General features: G+C 38.6%; 1 protein-coding gene across 9 annotated transcripts; it reads left to right on the forward strand.

Moving 5' to 3' along the window:
• LOC128741491 (nuclear hormone receptor HR78) lies at nt 1–26,698 on the forward strand. 9 transcript variants are annotated; one of them, XM_053837351.1, is made up of 6 exons: nt 10,606–10,783; nt 23,691–24,083; nt 24,137–24,520; nt 24,589–25,396; nt 25,816–26,093; nt 26,165–26,698. In XM_053837351.1, exons 3-6 carry the CDS (start codon nt 24,169–24,171, stop codon nt 26,614–26,616), a joined length of 1,890 nt encoding a protein of 629 aa, XP_053693326.1. In that variant the 5' UTR covers nt 10,606–10,783; nt 23,691–24,083; nt 24,137–24,168; the 3' UTR covers nt 26,617–26,698. The 9 variants fall into 9 exon arrangements, with proteins under 9 accessions (XP_053693324.1, XP_053693330.1, XP_053693333.1 ...); XM_053837352.1 differs by lacking the exon at nt 10,606–10,783 and adding an exon at nt 10,816–11,066 and having other exon boundaries at nt 23,664–24,083; XM_053837350.1 differs by lacking the exon at nt 10,606–10,783 and adding an exon at nt 10,816–11,066.
• The last annotated feature ends 1,301 nt before the right edge of the window (nt 26,699–27,999 follow it).

The raw sequence follows: 27,999 nt of genomic DNA on the forward strand, positions 1-27,999 counted from the left end.
TGTTAAACTGTTTTTAATTATTTTGATTATTTCCATTTTTGTTTCTCTAAAAATACGACACTTCATAAGTTCTATGTTATTGATTAGTTAGACGTGATCATTACTGTTCAAATTAAAACATTCATTTTCTACCAGTGATATTGTCGGCGTAAACAAATGGATCGCGACTAGCGGAATCTTCACATAAAGGTAAGAAAGCTACATTTCGTTTCCTAACCTATGTAAGCAGCAGGAACCTCTCACTTTCTTCGTCTGTTCATGTTGCTCTAAATGTTCAACATTTACCGACCGAACACGGTTTCTCGGTTTCTTCGAAGTCAACGCACAGGAGAAAAAAAAATCTGCTACGAATGCACCTTTCTGTACAACGCAAACCGGGTGCATTCATGCATCCACCGATTCCGATTAGAATGGTCAAAGTGATTTCGGTATAGCTAGCTGTTAATGAAACATTGCGTACCCTTTTGCTGAACCAGCCAGTGGGACATTATAAGTACGGTGACGGTGTGCTGACTCGTACGTAGGAGATGCACTTTAGCCGGAACGCAACGGCAGATGTATTATTATTGCACAGGTACAGAAAGCTAAATTCTTCCTAAGCATTTGTTCTGCCACATAAGTGGGTGCAATGCTGAAGCGAACAACTCTAATGAATACCAGTAACTGTAAATATAGCAAAATGAGCTAAAAGCTTCCAATTATGATTTAAAAAAGTACGAATGGGGCAGTTTTTTCTATTTTTTCAGACGATTTTTTAAAACTATCGTTCAGCCATCTCTTAAACGTAAACACACAACACAGAGCAAAATTGGTGACGCTATTGCAAAAAAATTTGGAAAAAATCATGTTTCGATATAAGACAACTTTTCGAAATAATAATTTGTCTTATATCGAGGTATCCCTCTAAAATCTCCCCATCCTAACAGGTCGAAGATTCTTTGTGACGATTGATATTGCGACCAATTTGATATCTGTGCTTGGCAAGTAAGCCAGAACAAATGACAAAGTCTCCTCGTCTCTACAAGACTTCTTAACGCCACGACATTAAACCTAGACCAACTTGATGTCTTTGCTTGGGAAGTACCTACACCAGAAAGAGTGAAAGATTCCTTGTCCCAACAAAATTTCTAACGATGACAACCGTGATTTAACCTAGACTAATTTTGAGTCTGTGTTAGGGAAGTGTGCCAGAAAAAAATGACAAAAATTTCTTGTCCCAACCGATCGCAACCTATCCTAGGCGAATTTGATATCTGTGTTGGAAAAGGGCGCTGCAGCTGTAGTGTTGCCTTGTAATATGATTCTATATGTATGCGCAAGTTTGCCATTTGATTGGAAGAGTAGTAAAAAGAGAATATTCTACTGATAAAAAGGAATCGAATTGTTAATTACTTTAACGTGGGGGAAGGGTTGGTAGTAATTTTTTTGTATGCCAAAAGAGCAAAGCAAAGCAAAGCCTAGGTGCTACATTCCGTTATCGAAACTTGACCTTCTGTTTTTATACGACCGACTTCGCAGCCAGTTGTTAGAGTACAGGACAATTGCGGGGCCAGTTGCAACGATCCTATTGACTCTAGCAGCCTCTCCCAGCCGAGATTCGAACATACGATGACTGGCTTATTAGGCCAGCGTTATACCTGGGAGGGCGTCATACACCAACAACATGCCCTGTCGGGTGTTGTGGATTCAAATCCGGTTATCATCTCAGATTATAGCTTGGTTCGACCCATGCACCTTCCAGCATTGGACAAAAGGTAGGAGTCACAAAGACAACTTGTTAAGCGTAGCTACCTATTACCCCCCTTCCTTTCCTCCATTCCTAAAAAATCCTTCTTCATTACTTTCCCTTACCGTCCCTTCATCAATTGTAGAACCATCGTTTCAAAAAAAATAATACTTGATGATAATAAGACCTTTTATTTGATCTACTAAATGTATTAAAATTTTGAAATCGGTTTAGCGGTTCCAGCATTGCATAGCATAGCATAATTTGACCACCCGTGAGTTGCCCGCGATTGATCTAGATCAATTGAAATCGGTTTAACGGTTCCGGAGAAAATCTCTCCGTAGCTAACTGTACCTGAAATTAAGGCCATTACAAATATTTTATAAAGTTTTTGTCCTTCCCGTGTTCGGCCACTGAAGGGGGGGGGCGAAAAAAAACAAAATGAATTTTTTAATCGAGCAACAAAAAACATAGATTTTAAGAATTTTTATTTAAGGTTTAAACGTGAAAACCGAATCTATTCTTACTTATAATATATACGTTATTATTTTCTATGCACAAATATACGAAAAAAGACAAAAATTTTTTGGGCGATTTTCGGAAATTCCATTGTTCGAATTTCCATTTCTGTTCCGTGCTAGAAGCGTTAATTCAACTCGGAGACTCATTTTTTGAGTTTTTCAGACTGTAGAGCCCACAGACAATTGATTTTATAAAAAGAAATTCGACTCATATCCTACAAATAATTTTTTTGCCCCCCGATTTTTCAAGCCAATTTCCAAGGGGGGGGGGGGGGTGACAAAAACTTTGAATATGATTTGCAATGGCCTGAATAAAAAAAAAGAAAACTTTCCAATTAAATTCTACTATGTATTCTTGACAGATACGTATTTCGCCCACGACTACGACAGGCTTAATCAGTGTCTATTTTCGAATTTAATTGCAAAGTTTTCATGTTTATTTAATTTAAGTTTCGTATTTTACTAAGACGCTCTAAAACCTTAGTCTGCTAGCTGTAAGCGTACAGTACAATGGCAGGGCTAGTATACCGACCCTCTTAGACCTCTTGAGCTCTTAGAAGCGATGTGCTATTCCGAGTTAAAATCACATAAAGCCGACTTCCGACGTTTTGCCTTTCTACTATATAAATATATAGTATAAAGGTATAGAAATCACTTGGAAAACCGGAAATGGAAAGAAGGTCCTGCGGGCCGAATGTTATATACCATTCGACTCAGTTTCGAAAACTGAGCATTTTCTGTGTGTGTGTATGTATGTGTGTGTGTGTGTATGTGTGTGTGTGTATGTGACGCTTTTAATCTCACTCACTTTTCTCGGAGATAGCTGGGCCGATTTTAATGTTCTTAGTGTCAAATGAAAGGTCTAGGTGTCCCATTGGTCGCTATTGAATTTCATACTGATCGGACTTTTAGTTCAAAAGTTATGTATAAAAGTACGAAAAATATGGGACTTCATTATCTCATAGGTCTCTTAACCGATTTGAACAAAATTGATTGCATATGCAACAGGAGCCTTGCAAACCCTTAACTTCCAAATTTCATGACGATTGGACTTGTAGTTTGAAAGTTACATAAAGAAATGTGAAAAAATAGTATTTAAAACATATTTATGTAACATATAAGCATTAATTTAATGAAAAACATCACACATTTTTTTATTATTTGAAAATTACTGCTGAGATCTATCAAACGAAACCGAATTATTTAAAATCGGACGCTTCATTCAAAAGTTATTCAAACTTTAACACTTAAGCACCGTATATTAAACCGTTAAAACGTGTGAAATCAAAACATATCAATCAAATGTTGATTGTATTCAATGTATGAGATGTGTGTGATGTATGTGTGTATGTATGTATGTATGTATGTATGTATGTATGTATGTATGTATGTATGTGTGTGTGTATGTATGTATGTATGTATGTATGTATGTATGTATGTATGTATGTATGTATGTATGTATGTATGTATGTATGTATGTATGTATGTGTGTGTGTATGTATGTATGTATGTATGTATGTATGTATGTATGTATGTATGTATGTATGTATGTATGTATGTATGTATGTATGTATGTATGTATGTATGTATGTATGTATGTATGTCTGTATGTATGTATGTATGTATGTGATGACAATTTGCAATTTTTAAATTTGCATTGAAATTCAAGAAAAGTGAGAAGGTTTTTGAAGCCTCTTAGTGGAATACGAACTCTGAAATTAAAGAAAAGAAAAAACTTTTACCGACTAAATTCCACTATTTAATATTCATTCGCGACAGATACGTATACGCTTTGAAATAAGACACTGATGAAGCCTGCACATCGTAGGCGAACTACGTATCTGTTGGAAATAAATATTAAATAGTGGGATTCAATCGAAAAGTTTTTTCTTTCTTTGATTTAAGATTTTAATTGTCATTTTCTTCACTTGCTGTTACTCACAATTGTACAAGAAAAGCAAAAAGCGAAAAAAAGCAGTTAATTTAAGCATGTCGGTAAAGTGGTGTATAGGATAAAAAATACTAGTGAGTTGATTTTTCCAAATAAATATATACAAATTTCAAACAAATTTTGCGCATCAATAGATGCTCTCTTCAATCATTAGATATTAGAGCTTAGAAATGTTATATGAAAAATAGGAAGTAAACGGTGCACGGTAGTAATTTTGTAAGATTTGTTTTCGTTAGTGACATTTTAAAGGACAGATGTCTTATGTCATGTATCATGTTTTAATAAATAAATCCAAAATGACAAGCGCTGGAAATCATGTCGATCATGTTTTTCATTCTCAAGCATGTTTATGGCGCAGCTTTTGCACATTTTTCGACTTCTTCTTGTTTTCCTAACCCTCTAACATTGTAAAAACGATGCGATCAAGCTAATGACTATCTTTTCATGAAAGTACATTCAAAAGAAGCTCAAGTTTTGATTTTTATGCAAAAATAATTATCTGAAGGAGCACCAGCTAAGAAATTTCTCTTTTTCATATCTAATGCTCTATTCAGTTATTTTTTCTAATTCAGATATGTTGCAAAATTGAAGCCAAGCAAACTAATAGTAAAATTTTGAGATTAATCATTTTGTTGTAGATATCCTTTTTCTTCAAAAGCGAAGTATAATAATAATTTTTCTGAACTCTTGTTTTTCAAAGATGCAAGCTTTTGAACGCATGGTATTAATATCAAACTATCAAAACATCTGCTATGAACACATATATTATATTGTCAATTCAAAACAAAACAGTCTAAGTTAGTTAGATACTGATGAAGGTCACACGTCGAGACCGAAATACGTATTTATCAATAAAACACAGTAGTAGAATTAAAGGATATAAATAACTTTTTGTTTTTCTTCTTTTTTATCAATTCAAAACAAGTTTCGTATGTGGCTCTGAAGCCCGAAAGTTAAGGCCGTCTGTAGACCCGTTAGAGGGTTAATTTCTAATTTTCTATATATATTCATTCAAGTCTGCAAAAATTAAATAATGATTATTGTGGCAGTAGAAAGGCTAGGTCACGCCGCTAGGTGGATTAATTCGGGTTTTTTCTTTAACTTTATTTTGTCACGTTCCATACATGTTTAAGCAATTTGATATCAGAAAGTAGAATTATTATTTTATATCTTAATTCCGGTATAGTGGTTAGTATTCACGCCTATCACGCTGAGAACCCGGGTTCAGTTTTCAACCCCGCAAAAGTAACGAAATGAGAAAAAAAATTACATCTTAGAAATCAATATTCGACAAAAAATCGAAATCATATTCGGCTTTTTGTTCCAAACATTTTCAAAAATGAATCGGATATTCCCGTAAAACGCTACAAAATACATCATCCGCATTAATTAATAGTAATTCAAGCATTATCATCATTATCACACCAAATAGGTGTTATATCCTAATTGTTCACCATCTCATGAGTGACTGACTGGCGCCCCCATTTAACGCGGAAAGCTATCAACTCACTCTGACTCTTTCTCTCTCTTTCGTTACACGCTATCGGCAACTACCTAAGTAATGTGTAAGCAAACACACATTACACATTACAGGTAAATCCTCTAATATGGTATAAATACCAGGATGCAACATCCTCCCCATGCGTAAAATGAACAATTTAATATATATTATTTCAGATCAATCATAGATACTCAACATTGCTGCTGCAGTCGTCAAATTATTCTTGTTTGTTATATTGAAATTCGCTAGCTCTCATACGTAGCCTGTAAAGCAAATCATCGCTATCTGTTTTGTAATCTAACGACCTGAAGTAAAAAATACTACTTGACCGAAAATTTTTGTTATGACACGCATAATAGTCCCAGAATCCACCATATCTTGTCACTGATATTGTACCGTCTATCAACCTTACCTTCTTGAAGTCAATGGTCGAGATATTCAACCTATCCAATGGTTTAACGGTTTGAAAACATTGGTCTTAGACTCATGTTGACTTAATCTTCATAGTTGTTGGCCATGGCTCTCTCGCCGGCTCAATCTTAATATACGTTGGTCATGGCCATCTCGCCGGTTCAATCTTAACATATGTTGACTATGACGCTTTCGCCGGTTTAATTTTAATACGAATTTGCCAAACTGTTGTACCATTTATTTTTATTGCGTGCGAAACATATCGAGCACGTGCGATTTGTTCAATGATAGATATTATAGGGCAAAATGTTACAAATTCGACCACATATCCGCTACCCAGCATTCAATAATATTGCTAAACTGCTCACAAACCGAATCCGAAACGAAAAAAAACAATGAGATTTTTTAAATCGAGAAAAAACAAACAAGCGGTTATAGCATTTTTTCTTAAGGTGAAATTAGTCGTCATCGATTCTGCAAATTTCAAAAGTAGTTTTTTTTTGTTAGAAACAACAATTTTGTTCTTGAAAATAGGGTATGTTGCTGCTTCGTCGTAATTGCCTATTCCCGTCCTATCCAACACATATTATTAAAAATATCAGCATTTTTATGACACACAATGCAAAACTAGTTATTCCCTAATATTTTAGTTTGTTGACTATCATACGCGATCAATCAAAGTGAGCTGAGATCTATTTAAATGCTTTTTATTATTAAAAAAGTCCTACCAGCCAAACTTCTTACGTTTTTTCGTGCGATGAAGAAGAATATGTTGACTAACCGTTTTAATTTCCGTCATTCACAAATGAAAATAACTCACGCAACGCATTGTCGTTATTCTACAGCCAGGAAAACTTGCCTGACCTGCAGGAATTTTGCAGAATAATATTTGTCATGCCGTTCTACACAAATACATGCGCATTAGCTTCGTAAACATTGTTGTGATTTTTAGTTCGGACCATGAAAAATTTTGATGGACGGATTTTAAAACGGTAGGACGAATTTGAGAAATAAAGTTAGTTGCGTAATTTCAATAATATGCTTTAATAATCGCTTTTCAGTAATTTCAAAGTTCACGGATCGGAAGGTAAGTGTGTTTTAGTCAAATCAGCACAAGAACTTTTTGGAGTATTCATTAAATCCACCCAACAAATGATGAAAATTAGAATGGCTTTACTTACTACGACGGGAATTAGAAATAAACCCTATATTCGCTGTATTCTTATTGGCAAGACGAAATGCAGTGAATATATTTCTGACACATTCCGCCGTGACGTTACAACGTTTTGACTTTTCTTTGCACAGTATTTATGTTTTAGCTGGGAAAATCGTTGAGAAACCCCCAAATATTATTATATATTTGGAAAGAGCATAAAATTTCCTATTAAAAGTGGACAAATTAATAGCATTTGCTTTGCCCAGATTGTTTTGGAAAGCAAATATGTAGCGTGACGTTACAACGCGCCAGAAATACGTCTTTTGGTTCTTCTGTTAAAAAACATGAAAATTCTGCTCTCTTTCAACTTTTATCTAAAGATTTTCTTCTATGATTTGATAAGAGATGAATACTGAACAACTTGCCGTTTTCAGAATTCCGATAGTTAGTGAAGTTAATTTTTAAACAGCTTTTACTTTTCGTGACGTTACAACGCTCTGCTTTGCACAGAGAGGGTCGTAGCTCCGTTGTAACGTCACGAAAAATCTGTTCATTTAATATTCGTTAATTATCGCTGTTGCTGCCCTCTGTGTACATGAGGGATAATCCAAAAATGTGTTGTTAATTTGTCTTTCACTATTTTGCCTACGTAATTGTGGGGTTGTTCACAAATTACGTCGCGCTGTGGGAGGGATGCTAAGAAAGTGGGACATAAGTAATAGCATCGAAACCTTAAGACATAGCATAATAGTTGCTTCAGAAAAGTTTCTTCATTTAAAAAGCACTTTCTAGTGGTGAAGAAATATTCGGACATTAGGGTGTCCTCAAGCAGATACAAAAAATATTTTCTCTATTTTAAGTCAGAAATGGTTGCTGTCTACAGAAAATTTGTAGAAAAACTAATTTTAAGAAACTTTGTTGAATGGTTAAGATTTATATTTCTTACATAAAAAAAGTTATAAGCCAAACTCTTAGGGACACCCTTAAAAAATTTTTTTTCGATCTAGCTCTTAAATAACCCTTTGTATGGCTTACAAATGTTTTAGGAAATTGGTAATCTAATTAAATTGCACATTTTTGTCGAAAATAGTAGAGCACTATCTTTTTCCCTTTAGAAACTATCACTGGCTTTTTTATTTTTATATGTACTCTTTAAGAGGGTGTGTCTCGGGGGAGAGCAGCTATGAGCAGCTAATCTCACTTGTTTTTTTTGAGTTAATTTATGCTGTATTCCACCATGTACAACTTAGGGTAGAAGACTGTGGAAAATCTAAAAAAATATATGAAGGCAACCGTAGGTGAACATGTATAAATAAAAGAAACAAGGGATAGCTCCTTAAGGAAAAAAGATAGATTTCTGCTATCTTCGACGAAAATGTGCAATTTAACTCGATTACCAATTTCTTAGAACATCTAAAAGACGTACGAAGCGTTATTGAAGAACTAGATCGAAAAAAATTTTTTTTAAGGGTGTCCCTAAGAGTTTTGCTCTATAACTTTTTTCACGTTAGAAATATAAATCTTCAGTATTCAACGAAGTTTCTTGAAATTAGTTTTTTTACAAATTTTCTGTAGACAGCAATCATTTCTGAATTAAAATAGAGAAAATAGTTTTTGTATCTGCTTGAGGACACCCTAACGTCCGAATATTTTTTCACCACTAGAAAGTGCTTTTTAAATGAAGAAACTTTCTTGAAGCAACTATAATGCTATGTCTTAAGGTTTCGATGCTACTACTTATGTCTCACTTGTTTTGAATCCGTCCGGCTGCCCGCCGTGACGTTACAACGCGAGCTTCAATCAGTTGTAACTTAGGTTCTACTTAACTTATCATCATTCTTTAGGCACCATTTTAAAGGTATTTTTGAGTACAAAGAGAATATGGATTATTAGATTGTTCGAATTTGTACTTTTCTGCGAAAGCTAAAAAGTACACCTTTTTCGTGACGTTACAACGCAAAAAAATGGCCCTATTTCATCCACTTGAAATACAAAATAACTGCAAAATTACATCCAAACTATTTTTGGAATGGATTCAGCATATATTCCTTTGTAAGTTGGTCGAAAACAAATGATATTATGAAATGTTTTAGCGCACTGTAGCAGTATTTTTAAAAATATCACGAAAAATCATTTATTTCTTGTAAATTTCATTTATTTTCGATACACGTTTTATATAACTTCCGAAAATGCTAGAATATCAGTCATGGCAGTTTTGAAAGGTTCAAACATTGCCCAATCATGAAAAAATATTCAACAATGCTAAAAGCAACTTTTATAAAATGTCTGGTTGGTATACCGGCCCGCGGAATGTGTCTTCTATAAACAGAACCCTGATTTTGGGCCCAAAAACTACTTCCGAAATTGGACTCTCTGACGAAATGTTAATGACTGCTAGTTTCCCGTTAAAGCTTATACGTGAAAAACAAATCTATTCTTACTTTTCATATATACGTTATTATTTTCCAAGCAAAAACTTACCAAAAGAATGACGAAATCAAAAAAGAATGCCGATTTTCGGAAATTTCATTGCTTGAATTTCCACTTCTGTTTCGTGCGTTTTGACCCATATCCCACAATTTTGGTTAGTCCCCCGATTTTTCAAGCCAACTTCATAGGGAGGTGACAAAAAGTTGCCAAAAACTTTCAAAATAATTTACAATAGCCTTATTAAAGCATTGAAAAATACCAATTTTTACCATTCCAATATTGAAGCAAGAAAAAACAACAAACGGCGCATCAACCTGGCAACCCGGACGAGTTGGTTCACCACCAACCTGGCATGCAGTTAGGTGGGCTTGAAATTGATTCTGATAAATCTACCGCAGTAGCGTAGCGGTCAGGAGCACGACGGTAGCTACGACTATTTGATTTGATCTTATACACTATCCCAACAAACAACACCCAACCAGCCAACATGACCAGCATGGTATGGTGCCTGCCCATACTGCTGCTGCTGCTGAGTGCTGACGGCTCCGGGTGGATGGACGGATGAATGATTACTGAGACCTGTACGGTACTACCTAGTACACATCCCATTCCATCCAATCATCCCCTCGGTCTGGGCCCACAAAGTGTAAGGTGTATGGTTCGTTTGGTCCACTGCTTGGCTGATTGTTGGCGCAGCGGTATCTCATATCTTATATACAGAGCGTAAACAGAGAGCTACATATTAATACACAGACTCAGATAAAATATTGCCCTCTCGAGTGTCGGTCTCGAGGAGCAGCCGTTCGCCGACGTCATTTTCTGAGCTGAACAACTTGACCTTTCGAAAAATTGGCATAGACATTAGCTGGTGCTGGTGGTTTCATTTTATTTTTTTCTATATTCACATTGCTTAACGATTGATATCGACGCGGAGGCAAGTTAATGTCAGGTCCCGGTTATTTTTACTGTCGTCTTCGCTGAGGCGATGGTTCAATGACGGTGAAGTATTTGCGCGGATGGAGTTGTAGACACAATCGTGATGATCGGGCAGATCGAATGGCTGAACTAGATCAACAAAAATGACTTCGTAAGCAACTTTTTCTTCTTAGTTCGAACGAGTTTCTTTAGTGCGCGATCATTCAGAGTCAGTCCGTCGGCGTCAGCGTTGTCGTCACCATCGCGCATTGTTAGCCCCGCTCAGTTATGATCTTATCGATGAAGTACGGTGTTGATGCCCGCAACCGATAGAGTCCATCAGTCGAGAGTCGAGAGTGATGCATGCGCACGCACGTAAAGTTCATTGAAACTCACTCGTGTAATTGTCGAACGTAAACAAATCGGGAGTGAAACAGCAGTCGCGGTCGGTGATGGTAATAGACCCACATACAACAACCGCATTCGGGTATAGCGAATTGGGCAGTACGAACGAGAGCCAACGCAGTCAGCCAGCGCTGCCAGATGACACTTGGCTGTTCGGTTGAAGTGGTATGCGCATAACAATGAGCCGATTCCGGGTGCTAGGCCGTGCTCCAGATTGTATCGAAAATTTATGATCTCGTCAAACGCGTACGTTATTATGCTGCGTGAGACGAGTACCGTTCGAAAAAGACGCGTTTGACGCAAACTGAACGTGAACTTCCTCCGTTCGATGTCCAAACCGTAGCCTTGGTCCCAATGAGTTTTTTAATTAATCGTTCTAACTTGGTGATCGACGACGATGTAAGATGATGAAATAATATAATTTAATGTGTGTATATCAAGTAAAAGAGTACATAAGATATGTGATGGAAAAATAACACGTAAATGCAATAGTGAGAGATAATGAAAATACTGGTTGGTTCTGAATTGGAAGTCTGGTAAAAATATACGTTCACCTTTTGACTTACAAATTTTGACATTCGATCTTCAACTTTTGACTCTTGATATTTAGCTTTAAATTTCAACTTTCAACTTTTGACTTTGTACTATTAACTTTTGAGTTTCAACTTTTACCTTACGGGTTTTGACTTACGACTTTTGATGTTCGTCTTTTAACTTTTGATTTTTGACTTTTTACTTTTCACTTTTCAATTTTAGCTTTCACCATTTAATTCTTGATTCTTCACAATTGAGTTCAGTAAAATGTTGACTTCCCTTTGAATTTTGGCTTTAGACTTTCAACTTTCAGCATTCAACTTTATGACTTTTTGTTTAAACTTTTGGCCCTTTACTTTTGATTTGTGACTTTTGGCTTTTAAATTTTGTTTCATTTTATTTGATTCTCAAATAGTTGTGTTAGCATAAAATTCGTCTACATCTAACGGGTGACAACTAAAATTTTGGAATTTTTTCGAGGGCCCTATACTCATCAACAAACCAGCTCAGAGAGAATTGAGAGCATGTATGTGTTAGCTCTCTCTCTCTCTCTCTCCTCTTTTTGTCAATATTTTTTGTTTTGCTTTGGCTTGTCCAGTTTTGCAAGGTAGGGGAAGACCAGCCAAAATTATGGACGCAGAATGACATCGTTCTCTTTCTCATGCCTTCAACAACAAGCCCTCTGGTTTTCCGGGTTATTCCTCAGTGCGTATATCGCCTCCAAAATGGTACGGATAAGCGGTTTTTGAACGTCTAATACGATTTTGTTGAATACATATCAGTGCGTAACTCTTATTTGAAATCTAATTATACATTTGAAAATGCTGGCTGGGCCGACAAATCTGTCTCAGTGCAGCCAAGCGAAGAATTCTTCGGGATTTTGAGTTCCTTAGTGTACAAAAATAACTGGAGAGCACGAATTGCAAACAGTTGATTGGTCGAATCAAGAGATGCATTCGAAAAGTTGACATGATGGTCGTACAACGCTCCTGTTCCGACATCAAACTGAAGCTTCGCCGAACAACCGATCACGGACCGTTTTCAAATGTTCACCAATTTTTTTCAAAACAATGGACAATGTCTCTTTAATTTTGGTATATCAGATCTTCTGCTAGTATAACTGTCTTTTTTTAAAAGCTTGAGAAAAAATCCAAAATTTTAGTTGTCACCCGTTAATGTCTAAGATAGGAACATTTGCTGAATATCTTACTCGGGCCTCTTTGTCTCCCATCTGTTACATCTGTTATCGTAAAGTTTACTCAATTACTTCTAGCGGCATAGAGCCGGGATGGCTCTTGCAGTATCAGGAATTCCTCTCTACTGTACTTGGTGCTGAGCTACTCATCGCCAATTCATCGAGCGTCTCGACACAGGCAAGTCGGCTTCAGTCGCCCGTCTCCTAGTCCCTAGTCCTAGTTGCCCCTCTATTCCGTAGACTAACAACTTTCGCCAGGTGTACGATCAGAATCTCTCCAATTAGTGCCTGCAACTCGTGGTTCATACACCTTCGCCACTCTCCGCTATCCGTTTGTACTTCGCAAAAATAGTCCGCAACACCTTTCGTTCAAATACGGTAAGTGCACGTATGTCTTCCTAACTTACTCCTCCAGTTACTGTCTCAAGTCCGTAGAGGATTAGCGTTTTGTACAACGTCAGCTTTATGCGGCGGCGTCTGCTCCTTAATCGAAGCGTCTTGCGGATGGAAAAGTAGGCTCGATTTCCGGCTTGAATGCATCGTTGAAACTCCTTACTCGTATTATTGTCGGCGACCAGAGATCCCAAATATACGAATTCATCAACCACTTCCAGTTTATCGCCGTCAATAGTCACTGTCCGTAGGAGGCAAACGTTGCTTCCTCTGGATCCTCTTCCTGAGATATATTGGTTTTCGACGCATTGGTTATTGGTTGGCACATTGATTGGTTATCCTATCCTTCTAGCCTCTGTTTTTAGTCTAGCGTAGATTGCTTCTGCCCTCCCAAGGTTCCTAGTAATGATGTCGAGGTCGTCTATGAAGGCTAGAAGTTGGTTACTCTTGCTGAAGATTGTTCCTTTAGTTTCGATGCCCGTTCGCCGTATAACACCATCGATGTTGAATAATACACAGGACAATCCATCCTCTTGCCGCAACCCTCTGCGTGATTTGAAAGTGCCTCCGAAACATACACGTAACACATTACTCGCTTAAGGATAACTAAGATCGCGTTTTCCCGGAAAGCCGCGTTCGTGCATTATCTGCCACAGCAGTTTGTGCTCGACTGTATTATATGCTACCATGAAATCCATGACAATATAATACGTGGGCATGTTGTATTCTCGACGTTTCTAGAGGAGTTGTCGGAGAAAACAAATGTAATCCATAGGAGCACGGGCCCCCATAAAACCCGCCTGGTACTGCTCTACGAGTTCTCTTGCTATAGGGGATAGACGACGCAACAAAATCTAAGAGAGCACCTTGTAGGTGGCGTTGACCATCATAATGTCGCAGTAATTACAGTAATCTAACCGATCGCCCTTTTTGTAGATGGTACAAACTACACCGTCCCTCCACTCCACCGGTAGTTTCTTCACCTCCCAAATCCTTGAAATTATCCAGTGAGGCGCCGCTGCTAGCGATTCTTGGCCATTTTTGTAGAGTTCTGCTAGGAGTCGATCCTTTCCGGCTCTATTATTCTTCAGCTGACCGATTGTCGCTCACTCGCAGGATTGGTTCACAGAACTCACAGAACTGACGCGTGTCGTTAGCCCGAAAAAGTTATTCTAGCTCTTTGTAGCGCTTTTTCCTCCTTAGGATCGTGATCAACTCATTCCGCACTCGTCGAAACTTAGCCAACTTCTCCCTTGTTGCAATACTTAGATAGTTAGATAGTCCCAAAATTATTTTTTCCTCTCCATCGCATACAGTACCGCCCCGCTAATCCGACAAATTTATAGCCGGATTAGCGAATTTTGACTCGATAATCCGACAATCAAACTGACGTCAGCGTGAGTTTGAAATGTGGTTTTGTTTACATCCATACGTAAACAACTCCGGAAATTTTTGAAAATATTTGTCGTAAGAACGCAATAACTATGTTTTATACTCAGTAATGCTCAATTTCGTCAACAAAATACTTTGAAATTCTTAGTCAGTGTCGAAAAAGGTGCAAGCACATCAGTCTATTGAGAATAGAAATGAAAATATTATGGCCATAGCAAACGTGAACGTATACCCAAAACTTGAAACTATTACTTTAAAAGGAATAACGAAAAATTCTTCTTTTAGTAACAACTTTGTTACTTAAAGAGTAATAGCGTTCGTCGCCGGTTGAATAATAACATATACTAATGCACATTGTATACATTATACAGCCCAACTGTTTGCTGTTTGCGCCTGCGCTTTGAGTTACATTCATAGCATGACTGTTGGATAGCACTCAATACAAAAACGCTGAATGTGAATGTGCGTTGTAAGTTGAATTTGCTAACCGTTACCGTTTGCATCGGGGGACTAGCAGCCCTATTCCTTCCTATAACAAATTACAGCAATCGCGGGCCGTAAACGAACGAAAACTATTCGACTGAAAACTATCATCCGGAACTGTCTGTTGTTTTTTTATTGTAAAGATGAAGACAGCATTACCATTTGTGCAATCATCAAAACATCTAAGCAACCATGTGCTACTCGTACTGACAGGAGCATCAGATGGGACATAACAGAGAGCAACGTGACCGACATCTGAAAACACTTTGGCACCAGCTTTTCAAAAGGGCCAATTTGAAAAATGTAAATAAACCGAGTTGGTTTTTTTTCCTATGCTAGCCCAGTAGAGAATAACCCTTACTCGGTTTGTTTACATTTTGCAGATTGTTCCTTTGAAAGGTTGTTGCCGACTAGCATTATGTTCGATGTTAGCTGCAAAATATGGCTGCCTGCTAGCTCCCTGGTTTGCATCTGTAAAGTGTGGGCGTATTGGTAAGTTTTGTTTGCGTATTCCAATACGAAAGAGTAAAACTGCGCGGCCAGAATTTCTGGGCAAAAAGCAACTAATTATCCATTTTCGGATATTTTGAAAACCATGGTTGTTTACTGAATTGCAGTATATTTTTCCAGCTAAAGTACAACGTTAAACGAGTAAACGAGAAATTGTTCTATTGAGGCATATGAATAAAACAGTTTGCATTGCTTTTATTGTGTAAGCCTTACGGAAGAAGCAAAACAAACTATTTTATTCTTACCGGCCATTGAATTCTAGAATATAGTTCTGCTTAGAAAACATAAACTATAGAGCTTATTTTCAACCATCCGCTCTGAAAAAAATGAATTGATATGCAAACGAATACTAATTTCCAAAAGTTAAACAAACTAGCAGCTCTGGTCATGACAAACATGTAATCGGTTTCAATTATAGGGTTCATCTACCAGTAATGGACCCTTTTCATATTATGAACCCAGGCATATATTTTTTTCTAGCTTATAATTAATTTTGTATATATTCGGCTTGAAACAGGATAAAGTTAACATCAAATACACTTTAATTTATAAATTTATTTATTAATAGTTTATTTATTTTCCGAGTTCGATAATCAATGTATAAATGTCAATAGGCGAATTCGAGCAAAGCTAAGAGCAACCGTTCGCTACCTGGTTGTGATTATTGGAACTACAAAAAAGTGCAATTCCCAAAATGCTTACTGGCACCTATATGGAACTCGACTTTAAATGTAATATTTTATTGAATTACCAAAAGTGGGAATGATGAAAATGGATAATAGAGGTAAGAAAAAGCATTACCTTTCATTTGATATATATTGTTCCTGCTTCGGGAGATTATTAGAGCTTCGCAAATGTATTTATGGTTACGAACTGATAGGTTATATGTTTGGTTCTTGGTGCAGATGATGCTAATCAAAAAAATAAATCCGTTAGCACTTAAAAACACATTGGAAAACGCTGAAGACTGAAAATAATTGGTGATTCTCTATCCAGGATATGTAAACTTTACAGCTGACTCTATGTACTTTTGTTTTATGCGGTACAAAATCAAACATTAACATTTTTCTGCCATAAAGTTAATTAATTCGAATATTTTCACTAACCTTAACGTAGATAAACAAATTTCTTCCAATATTTCGCTATCTAAAATCCTGACAATTGAAAGGGTTAATCAAAAAATGCATTTTATTTCAGTTTTTTTCAAAAATGTATGGAGTTTGACAGCGATTTTACTTTTCATCACTTTTTTTATGCAGCGCCTCTAAGCGGGCGATAGCTTGTCAAAAACGCCTATATTTTACCAAACGAATATTTTTAGAAGGGGAAAGTCGCTGAGAACATTGTGCTAGGCACCTTCCAGGGAACGATGTCTTACATAATTCAGCTCATTAATCACAATTGCGGTACATTCATTGCACAATTTGTTGCACACTGTGCACTCAAGTGACACCTTTTGATACCTAAACTTTAAAATCTTGGAATTTAGCAGCTTTGCCAACTTTAACATTGTCATACTGAACAAACGAGCACAAGTTTGAACTGATCTGAACCTTGCCGGCACAATAAGCTGCAATTTAAATAAAATTGGCACGAATATGGTGCATAGTGTTCCAAGCGACTTATCATTGTATTTTTAGCAAAATCTATTAAACGATTTACAATGCAAAAGATGTCACATTTTGCAAATCTTCTCCATGTGAATATGTTAGAATTCTTGTAACAGCTTCTGTTTGTAAGATTAATGTGAAAAATACAGCTCAACAATATGATATGACAATATTGTTAAAGATGTAAACATAACTTTTTGGGCATTTCGGGTAATCAATTAACTACCAACAATCAACTTTTCTCTCATAAGAGAAATTAACTTAAGTACAAAAATGTCTTCTTCTGGTTATTATACCCTATAAGATGCAAACGGACAAAAGTGACGTCGATCTGCGAATGGATCCATGAAGAATGGTTTGAAAACTGGGAATAGGTTTCTAAAATCACAACTGCTTGATTTCGGCGCTAGTGTACACATACGCTAGCGCTAAATTTAGTTAGTGAAAAATAGAGTAATGAGCGAATATCGCATCGATACAGCTACAAAAACTAATCTCTTACTAACACATATAGTACAATTTGCGAATGTGCGGTTCATTGCAAAAACGAATACATAGATGCAGCAGTCATTTTTCTTGTTACTTTTAGATTGTTACTCTTTTCGTCTAATGTACGGTCATAAGACGAAAAAAGTAATAGATTATTGCTCAAAAACAACAAAATATTCTCCCCGAGTTTTGGGTGTAGTTATAAGCAGTACCATTTCCATTTAGTTAGAAAGAGTGCCATTCTGACGCCAAACGAAGGTAGTGTTCGATTGAAAGAAGTCAAGTTCAATACTTTTTAATTCGGAATTTTCCGGATTAGCGAGATCCGGACTATTGAGTCGTCGGATTAGCGGGGGGGATACTGTATTTGGATTCCCCGTCAAATCAATCATACCTGCGCTCGAGGTTCTTTACCTAGCACCGCGGTGGCGGCCTCATTGACGGCCGAGCGTATCCTATACATCCGTCTTCGAGAGTCGAAGCACCTATCTTTACAGAGGAAGATAGAGCTTCATCCAAAATGCGGGTGTAATTTTCGGCAGCTCGCGGGTTGTCTAATTCCCGAATGTTTAACCGAAGATGGCGACTTTGTCTCGAGGTATAAACCATCAATAGTGTTGAGCGCACATGTCTGCTACTAGATAATGCTCCGAATCGATCGCACCCCGTAGGAGCGTACGTTGGTGAAGTTCGAGAAAAACCTGCCATCGACGAGAATATGGTCGACTTGGTTCAAAGTTCGTTGGCCAGGTGATCTTCAGGTAGCTTTGTGGATATTTTTAAGGGGAAAGAAAGTTCTAGTCGTACGTTGCCTCCAACTGCGCATAAAGCGCTTCATTCTCGTCACCAGGTCTACCTTCATATGGACAATGAAACGGCCTTTTAACCTCAACATGCATAACCTTTCGTTGATTGTTACGTAGATTGATTGTTTCCAGTTACGCAATCCAGCATTCTGCCTATCACTACGAAACCCGTTGATCACTCCACTGCTCTTTTAAAATTGGGCTTTGCCGCCGCTAAACATTTGTACAATTTAATTCTTTTTTATTCTGTGGCTTTTGATTTCATGTTTGTGACACATGACCTTTTACTATAGATTTTTGACTTTTTACTTTTGACTTTCAACTAAAATCTGGCTCGCATTTGCAACTTTTTTTAAACCTTTTAAAGTAAATTTTAACTTCTTAACTTAACTTAATTTTAACTTTTACTTTTTTAAAACCTCCCCTCTTGTTAGAGACCAATGTTGCAAATCGAGCAAGATGCCAACGATGCCTACTCTCACGCTCACGCAAGCGTAAGACAAACAGCCACCGTTGCTATATGCAGATATTCTGCTACCTACACACTCGCGAGCGCCCAGCTTCATATTGTCTCCTGCATAGCTTACTCGCGAGTCAAACAACTGGTGAGCAATCAGCTGCCCGTGAGTAGTGTTGCCACATGTACAGATTTATCTAGAAAAGTACAGATTTTTCCGATTTTTTGGTACAGATTCTGTACGGTACAGATTACAGATTTTTGTCAAAAAGTATAGATAGATACAGATTTTTTGTGGGTGTCAAAAACTCATTTTTTTCTTACAGTATTGTTACTCGAAATCAATTAAGCAGCACCACTTGGCATGAATGCAAATAAAACAAAACGTGTCTATGTTTAAGTTTAACAAGAGTATGTATAAATATCTACATAGAAATAAGTAATTTGTGACTTATGTATTTTTTAAAACTAGCAAACCAAGTTTTTCTATGCAACAAATAAACTTAGTGGTACAGATTTTTGAAAGCAAAAGTACAGATCAAAAAGATTTTTTTGCCTTCCAGTACAGATGAATATGTGGCAACACTGCCCGTGAGGGCTAGTGGCGCACTGAGATACAGATTTTGGATAACTTTTTCTTTTCTTCTTCATCTTCGCCCTCGATTCTACTCACGGGCGGGAGTGCGAGCCCTCGCGAGTAATCAGTATCAGCAGCTCGGGCTGCAATGACGAACGAGTGCGACGACTGTAGCTGTTAGCTAAATACACACTCGAAAAGCTAAGACTCCCCCCCCCCCCCCCCTAGAAAAATGGAGCTGGCCGACCAAATAAAATGGTCGAAAAAACCGGAGGCTATAGCCCCCTCTAGAAATGAGCGCTCGTTCCACCAATGTGTATGCCAAGTTTGATGAAGAATCGTCCCGCCGTTCCGGAGTTACGGCGGTGTATACAAACATATATTTAGAGTTGGATTTCCCCTCTTGTCAGAGAACACGCCCACACACCTTTTGTCTCTTAGCCACTTGTACGACTGTTTTCGTTTCAGAAATTCCCATGAGGCAAGAAGCAATACATTTTTTTTTAATTGCGCCTCACTCCTCCCTTGGCAGCGAGAATATCGATTTATCTGAAAACATTGGAAAATGCCTGTATGAAGGGTTAAATATCGTCAGGAAAGTTCAATCAAACATGTGGAAATTCTGTAATGGTGTGTCAAATCATTTTGCTAGCACTGTCACTTGGTTTTCTACTAATAAACAAACTGCAAATGACTTGAAAACTTTTTTAATGAATTTTACGACGTGCATGTAATAGTTTAGTACGGGATTTGAAATCCGAAAAACCTGAAGAAATTTGAGAAATATAGTTCTCTAGTCATCTATATACCTGAAACATTTGATTGTTGACTATTGTTTACAGTGGCGTGCCCAAGCTGGGGCATGCTGGAATACGTACTCCCCCTTCTCTAAAAATAATACAATAATACAGAACAAAATTATTCCACAAAGTTCTGCCCGGAAATCGGAGTTGTTCTTCCAATAGCCTTTCAATTCCAGTCCAAATCCAAGTCTCGTGCCGAATCACAATTTCAATTTCCGGTCCAATTTAAAATCCTTTTTTTTCCTTTTTTTCCTTTTTTTCGGGTTATCCAACTGGTCGCTTAATAGCGTATAAAACTCTGCGCTGGGCCCTTTTGTGATGTCAACAAAGTGTCAGGGAGACCTCAAACATCAGTTCTACCTGACGAGACAGGCACTGTCGCCCACTAAAACACAGGTAGAGCCCCAAGCATAGCCGTCACGCCTATACCCGCAGGCGGAGGCGTTTCGGCCCTGCGCGGACTCCACGAACTGACTCTAAGATCTCTCTGCCAAAGGCCGGAAAGTCATATTTTAAATATAATGATGATGATGACGATGATGATGATAATGATGATGATGACGATCATGATGATGACGATGATAATAATGATGATGATGAGAAGAAAAATGATAGATCGAATTTGTAAATGTGCTTTGGACTTTTTGTACCACTCGAGTTGCAATATGTGGTATAGTGAAGAAGTGGAGGATTCGTCAGCCCCGCCTGACACCGGTCTTCAACCGCGCGCCCGCTTTCAGTTTTCCAACACAAACAACCACAAATGAACCAATAGGTAAGACAAATTTCGGAGCATTAGTGGTTATCAACTTATCAGGGCAAATTAAATCTTTCATCCCCTTAGCATACACAGTGTATTCCCACGATACAAAGTAAATTGAGCGCAGCACAAGCTGGACGTTCGCGGTAGTCGACAGAAGCTTCAAAATATAGAGACTCGCTCGCCTTCCAACCCTCGAGACCAAAGTGCTGTAAAGCTCTGGGCTTAAGCGTCTCTTTAAGGCTCGACCCCTTCCCATCGACAGAGCCCGCGGGCGGCCATCAGAGCTCAGGACAGCCACAGGGCCAGTGCAAAAATCCTACTCTATCTAGCAGCACCGCCTAGCCGAAACTCGAACACGCGACACGAATTGACCTAATTTTCCCATCTGCTACCTAAGAAGTGCTATTACCCGTAATTATTACAGAGTGGTTCTTCGGCATCCAATCGGATCTGGTATCCCGCTTACATCCCCTTACTAACCCTAAGCCCCCGACCAACTCAATCAATCCGACATTTTTCGGAGATATTTGTGACAGTTGTGATAAATAGGGATGAATCCCAGAAAACTTAATCTATTGTCAGAGATCCCCATACTGGCCTTATTCTTAAACGGAATAAAAGCACTTTCTGAACAACGCAACAATCACATTTGGTAAATTTTTACCCCGAGTCCCACTTGAAATCACAAAAGTATTTTGATATATACCCACATTCAGAAGTAAACGTGACCGCTGTTCATTTACTGATTAGTCAAAAAGCCCTACACCACGACAAGGTTCAGTTTTATCGTAGGGAATTTCCGGTCCAATTTAAAATCCAAATCTTAATTCATTGACCTGAATGACCAAAAGGTTAAAGGGTCGTAAATAAAAACAAACAAATCCTAATTCAATTTGAAGTAGAACAAAGCAAAGTAAATATATCCAAATTTGTATTCAATTTTATGCCAATTGCAAGTAAACATTTAGCTTCAGTTTCAAGTCCAATTGAAAGTGCACTTTTAGGTTCAACTGAAGTCCATTATGTCCCATTTTAAATTTCCCACCATCTGTTTAGGTCTAGGCACGCCAGTGATTGTTGATTTGTTGATAGATATCTATGACGAATTTAGTATCGTAAAGTTACTTAATTTTTTATTGACTTTTGGTTTTGTACTACACTAAAAGCGTCTTCGACGCTTTTTACAATGCCTGATTCTATTGAGCAATACATTTGTCTAAAATTTTGTTGACAAAATATTTTCAAGGTGCAAATATATTCAGGGTGTCGCAGAAGGCCCCAATGACAATCTCCGCTTCGTTTCCTCCATTTCCTTACATATTCCTACTGATGCAGAGAAGCATCAGTAGAAATGAAAATTAAGGTAACTAACCTGCTGGAAGTAGCAATATTTTGCAAATAAAAACCCTGAACATTACGTGCTAAAGGTTATATTTATGTCTGATTCACAAATTCTGTCAAAATAATATTAACCGCAATGTTTATCATTGTCAGTTTTTAAATTATTTATTTTTAACACTTTCACTCATTGGAAACCTCCCGAAAGTTTTTTTTGTGGACATTATTACTGCGACTAATATTTTGATCTATTCTAATATGGTCCAGATGTATTTTTCTGTATTCCGCACTTTGTTCTTCGTTATTGATTAAGAGTAATGGTGTTTATCGACCTTTTTGTCATTTATATTTTTGATAGCCGTAAAACTAGTTCAGGAATGAAAACTGACGCTATCATGAAATAGTCTGAATATGGAAAAAATATTTGAAAAATATTGCATTAGACAGAGCATAGTTTTTTAGATTTTCCTTTGGAATTTTCAACACTTGGTTCAAGAGTTATGAATACTTGAAATAAGCGACGTTCAAAAAGATCGAATAATTTTCTCTTAGAGTTTTCATGAATCTTTTTATATATTGTTTCTGCTCATAAGTGCATTAACTGTGCCCATGCGAAAAAAAAATCTTAAAATTCTGAGAGCCTTACGGTTTAGAGTATACAGTATATACGACCTTATTGGAGGGCATGGTAATGACCGGCTTTGCTGGTTTTGCTTATGCTGAGATACCTAGAAACTCCAGCAATAGTTAATGCAGTGCCATTCCAGAAAAGTTATCCATATGACAAATGCATCAAACATTTTAAATTAAAATTAGAAATTTCTTCATGCAGCTTGCAAAAATTAAACTTAAGTGCAAATGTTGAATAATGTTCGGCAGAAGTTCAAGAGTTTGGATAGCTTTTCTACGCATAAACAAATGCTATTTTCACCGTTCATCGAGAGTGAATAACTCTGCCAAGCGTTCCCATCCACAGCTACCTTTATGTTCTAATTATTATTCTCGATTGCCTGCATGCGATTGGCATCTGGACAATCTGGAGCAACAAACATAACTAGCCCAAAAGCTCCGAAAGCCGAAAATCAGAATCGCAGCCACGCAAGACAGGTACAATTTGTGATCTCAGGTTCAAACGGGAAAGTGCACCGTATTTTGACGGCCATCTGGCAGCGCTGCTGCTGCTGCTGCTGGTGCTGCTGCCGTGGTTCGCGGCCCAAGAAGGGTGTAAAAGTTATGCGCCCGGTGGGAGAGACGGTGTGGATGCCCGCCCGTAGCGGAACAACATGATGATGTGTAGTGGTTGTGCTTGCCGTTCGTTGGCTAGGTATGTGATGTGCGCTGTGGTGTGTAGAGACGAATGAGAGCTGCAGAGCAAAAGAACGAGGAATAACCGTATCATGTCGATTAAATACAACAGAGTCAGCTCAGTCAGTTGAGAAGTAATGTTAGATGGGGAACACCAGAGCAATGCAAACCGCGGTGTGGTGAGGCGAGAGCTTTGACCTCTATATAATATAAAAGTTGAAATTAGTGACGTAACGAGTTTCTTGTGTCTGCCTGCCAGTGCTGTCTGGGAGTTTGGTGGCCATTCTCTCGACTGCCAGTGGCGAGTCAAGTGCACAGAGTGTTGTTGACTTCGAAGAAACAGGAAATCGGTTGGCGTTGTCCCCAAGAGCGTTTAGCGCAAGAGCAACTGAAAGAGAGGCTGCTCTCTTAGGTAACATAACTATTTAGATTTGACCTTTCCAATTATCGTTGTTTTTCGTGTAGTTCTACCTGAATCGTTAGTCGAATCGTTTCTAATGGAGCCACATCATTTCGATATAAAGCCAAATCTACAGGAGATGAAATTGGAACCTGGAACGCAACAGTTCGGCACCAGTCTGGATGACAAAACGCAGAGTTTGCAGCACCTGTCCTCACTGAGCAGCATGAGCATCGAGTTGTGTCTGGTGTGCGGAGATCGTGCTTCCGGTCGGCACTATGGGGCCATCAGCTGCGAAGGTTGCAAGGGATTCTTCAAACGGTCCATCCGAAAACAGCTCGGCTACCAATGCCGGGGGTCAATGAACTGTGAAGTGACAAAACATCATCGCAACAGGTGTCAATACTGTCGGCTGCAGAAATGCTTGGCTTGCGGAATGCGAAGTGATTGTAACTTAACCCCGTAGCTATTCGAGCCCGAAAACCATTCAGTTAATGTTTTTTCTCTTACTTTACAGCTGTCCAGCATGAACGCAAGCCCATCATTGATAAGAAGGATGGCCAGGCCGGTCCGAATCCGAACAGCAAGTACAATCCTCATCGGAACAAAGAATATCACAACGAGCAGAAGGCAAATGCCGCCGCTGCAGCTTCCTACCTAAATATATTTCCTGGTTTCAACCTGGCCGAGTTCACCGCAAATCTAAGCAAACGGGCAAGCAATCCTCCGGCAGCAGCATCACATCTTCCGTCCTCCGCAACAACAGTTACTCCTGCCAATCCCTTCAGCTCGCTGCACTCTCTTAAAACGCAGGAAGAAACCCGTCAACCGACTCCGGCCGATTCGATCGCAGCCCTGATCGGTCTGAATCCAACGGCCGCAGCAGCCGTTGCAATGTCTGGCCTGGGACCACCACAGCAACCGGCCACACTGGACTCACCGGAAGCCCCCACGAAACCTCCACCATCGTCAACCCATACCCTCCCGATGGATACGGCAGAAAATACGTCGCTGGAGAAAAACCTCATTTGCAATTCCCTGGAGTTCATCCAAAATCTGGAACACGAACTGAACAACAACGTCAACAACAATTACGGCATTAAGGCAGAACTGAACAACGGGCGGGACGACGATCAGGACGAAGATTGTCTAAACTTCGACTACGGCAGCTTGGAGCTGTCGGATAACTGTATCAGTTTCGACATCCAGGTTCCGAACGTACTGCCCAGCTATCTGAGTGCACACTACGTTTGTGAGACCGCCTCGCGGCTGCTGTTCGCTACCGTCCATTGGATGAAGAAGAATCACCTCTTTTCGATGCTCAGGTGAGTGAAGTTCGTGCGTGCGTTTTGTTTTTAGAATAAGTGTGAAGAAAAAGTGAATGATACAACTGGAAATTGTTTGCGTAAAGTAGCTAATTGCATGTGCACACGTGCAAGGCAGTGCAACAATGAGATTAATACATTAGTGTAAAAACCCGTACTGATTTACTTATTGCTTGATTAATATTAGTAAAAACAGTTAAGAGAAGCGACATCCTTGACATCATTATTTCAAAACATTATGAGTAATTGGCCAAGGTTTAAATTTCTACTACGTCAACGTTGTGCATGCCACACTTTGATTTGAAATTCCCGTAATCTTCAAGTGGTTTACGAATTTTGTTAGAAAACAAGCAACAATATAACGACAGAATTCCCCTGATGATAATTGTGAAACTAACATGATGCTTATCACTTTTCAGTGACTCGTTCCAATCGGAGTTGCTGCGCCAAACATGGCCGGAACTATTTATGATCGGGCTCGGACAGAGCAGCGGTCAGCTGTCCTTCAACACCATCATGTTGGCTCTTATCCAGTACATGAAAACGTTGATTCTGAACAAGAAATACGGCAGTGACGTAATCAACTATCTAACCAAATATGTACTGCTGATACAGGAATTCGTCACCGAGCTGCAGAAGTTAAATCTAACCGATCAGGAATTTGCTTACATGCGGTTGCTGTGTGTATTTAATCCTGGTAAGATAGGCAGCCATAAAATTAGTAATGAAACCGAACAACATTTTAAACTTTTTCCCTCCCACCAACAGACAACATCCTCCAGGACAACGTTAAGAATCAACACTTAGCAAAGATTCAGGACATGGTACTTACCAGCTTCCGCGATTACTACAAGCACAAACACAGCCGACTGGCGTCCAGTGAAAGCGAGGAGAACATCCGCGGGAACAACGACGACGAAGACGACTACTACGAATCCAGTCACCACCGGCAGCAGAGACAGCAGCAGCGGCGGCTGAGCCTCGAGCAGCGGCTCATGATGGTACTGATGAAGCTGCCCACGCTGCGTGCCTTGAACTCCAAGCGCGACCTGGAAGATCTCTTTTTCAGCAACCAAATAGGCCAGGTGCAGATCGAGAATGTGCTAACGTACATCCTGCAGACCAACGATGGTGCCGCAACGTTCGCCAGCGTTGTGCGGAACTATTCCACCAACATCGCTCTCGGTTCCGGTGGGTCCCAGATGGACAGCGACGACTGATCTCGTTCGCAACAAGGCAATTTACTGCTTATGATTTTGATTTCAAAAATGGCACTAGTATTTTTTTTCTGCGTAATGATATGAAACCACCGAGGTGAGGAGTTCGGGCAGACTTAACTGCCTGTCCAACTGAGGGCCCTGAAAGGATAAAAAGGAACATTATTCCGATCTTATAAAACTAGTTGACTGAAAGTAACACTAAAGAGGAAAAAATCATTGAAAGTATCCAGAACCAATTTAAAATCTCTTCCAAAGTCTGCATAACGAAGGTTTTTACTTACAAACCAAGTAGGATACGCATTATCTTGAAATGTATATTGTTTCTAGCTAAGAAGATAACTAGGTATATCTTTTAGACATACATTTATATACAAGTATTATTAGGAATTCACATGAGTAACAAATTAGCACATAGGAGCAAGCTCTTATTAGTAGATTATTTACTTAAGAACCAAAACGTTCGAGGATCGTGTAATATTCAATAAGGTGCGTAACGTAACTGTATGGCAGCTGCCACGGACAGTTTATACAACTCTTATCGAAGTTGATTGTGTATAGATCAGAATTTTTGCAAGAGCTTCCACAAAATCCATGAAGTACTGCGTGCCTACACTTCTCTTATTACAACATCGTTGCAAGTAGGCATATCAAATCTTCTTTTTGTCAAAATAAAAGAAATAAAAGTAGGAACTGATAATGTAATAAAACATCGATTTTTTGGCGCGATACACAAATTGCGTAATGCATAAATGAACGTTTGTGTAAAAATGTGTAAGCCTGTTCAGGACTTCCAACCCGTTTTATTGTCCCCTAGTTGAAAAAGTTACTCTATTCCTTTCTTCTTTAATAATATGTACCGACCTCTTTCTATTATTTCTATGCATTATGTGATTTGTGCTCAGAGCATATGTTAAAAAAAATCTAAATCATATATTTTTTTGTAATTCATTCAGTACCGTAGCAAATAAAACTGGATCTATTTATAAAGTAAGACAGCGCTATTCATTTAGCGGCATTGGAAATCACTGCTCGGTAACGAACAAAAAAATATCCCTAGATGACCCGAGATAGCTACCTTGTGGCTCGATATACGGTATTTAGAAACTACTCCTCTCCTGGTGGCTCAGGCTGCATCTTAAGCTTCTCCTAATTGTACTCAGTCCTGAACTTCTCGTCGCCAAATTAACCTGATTGAGCCACCTAGCACGTTGGACCACGGGTCCGGACCACCATAGCCTTCCGACTATCGCTGGGTGTGCAATGCAAATCTTACCACTCTCCGCTTTCTGTTAGTAGGGTATGTTGCTGCTTCGTCGTAATTGCCTATTCCCGTCCTATCCAACAAAAATTATTAAAAATATCAACGTTTTTTACGACACAATG

The sequence above is a fragment of the Sabethes cyaneus genome, chromosome 3 (genome assembly GCF_943734655.1).
Source record: "Sabethes cyaneus chromosome 3, idSabCyanKW18_F2, whole genome shotgun sequence".
Lineage (NCBI taxonomy): Eukaryota > Metazoa > Arthropoda > Insecta > Diptera > Culicidae > Sabethes > Sabethes cyaneus.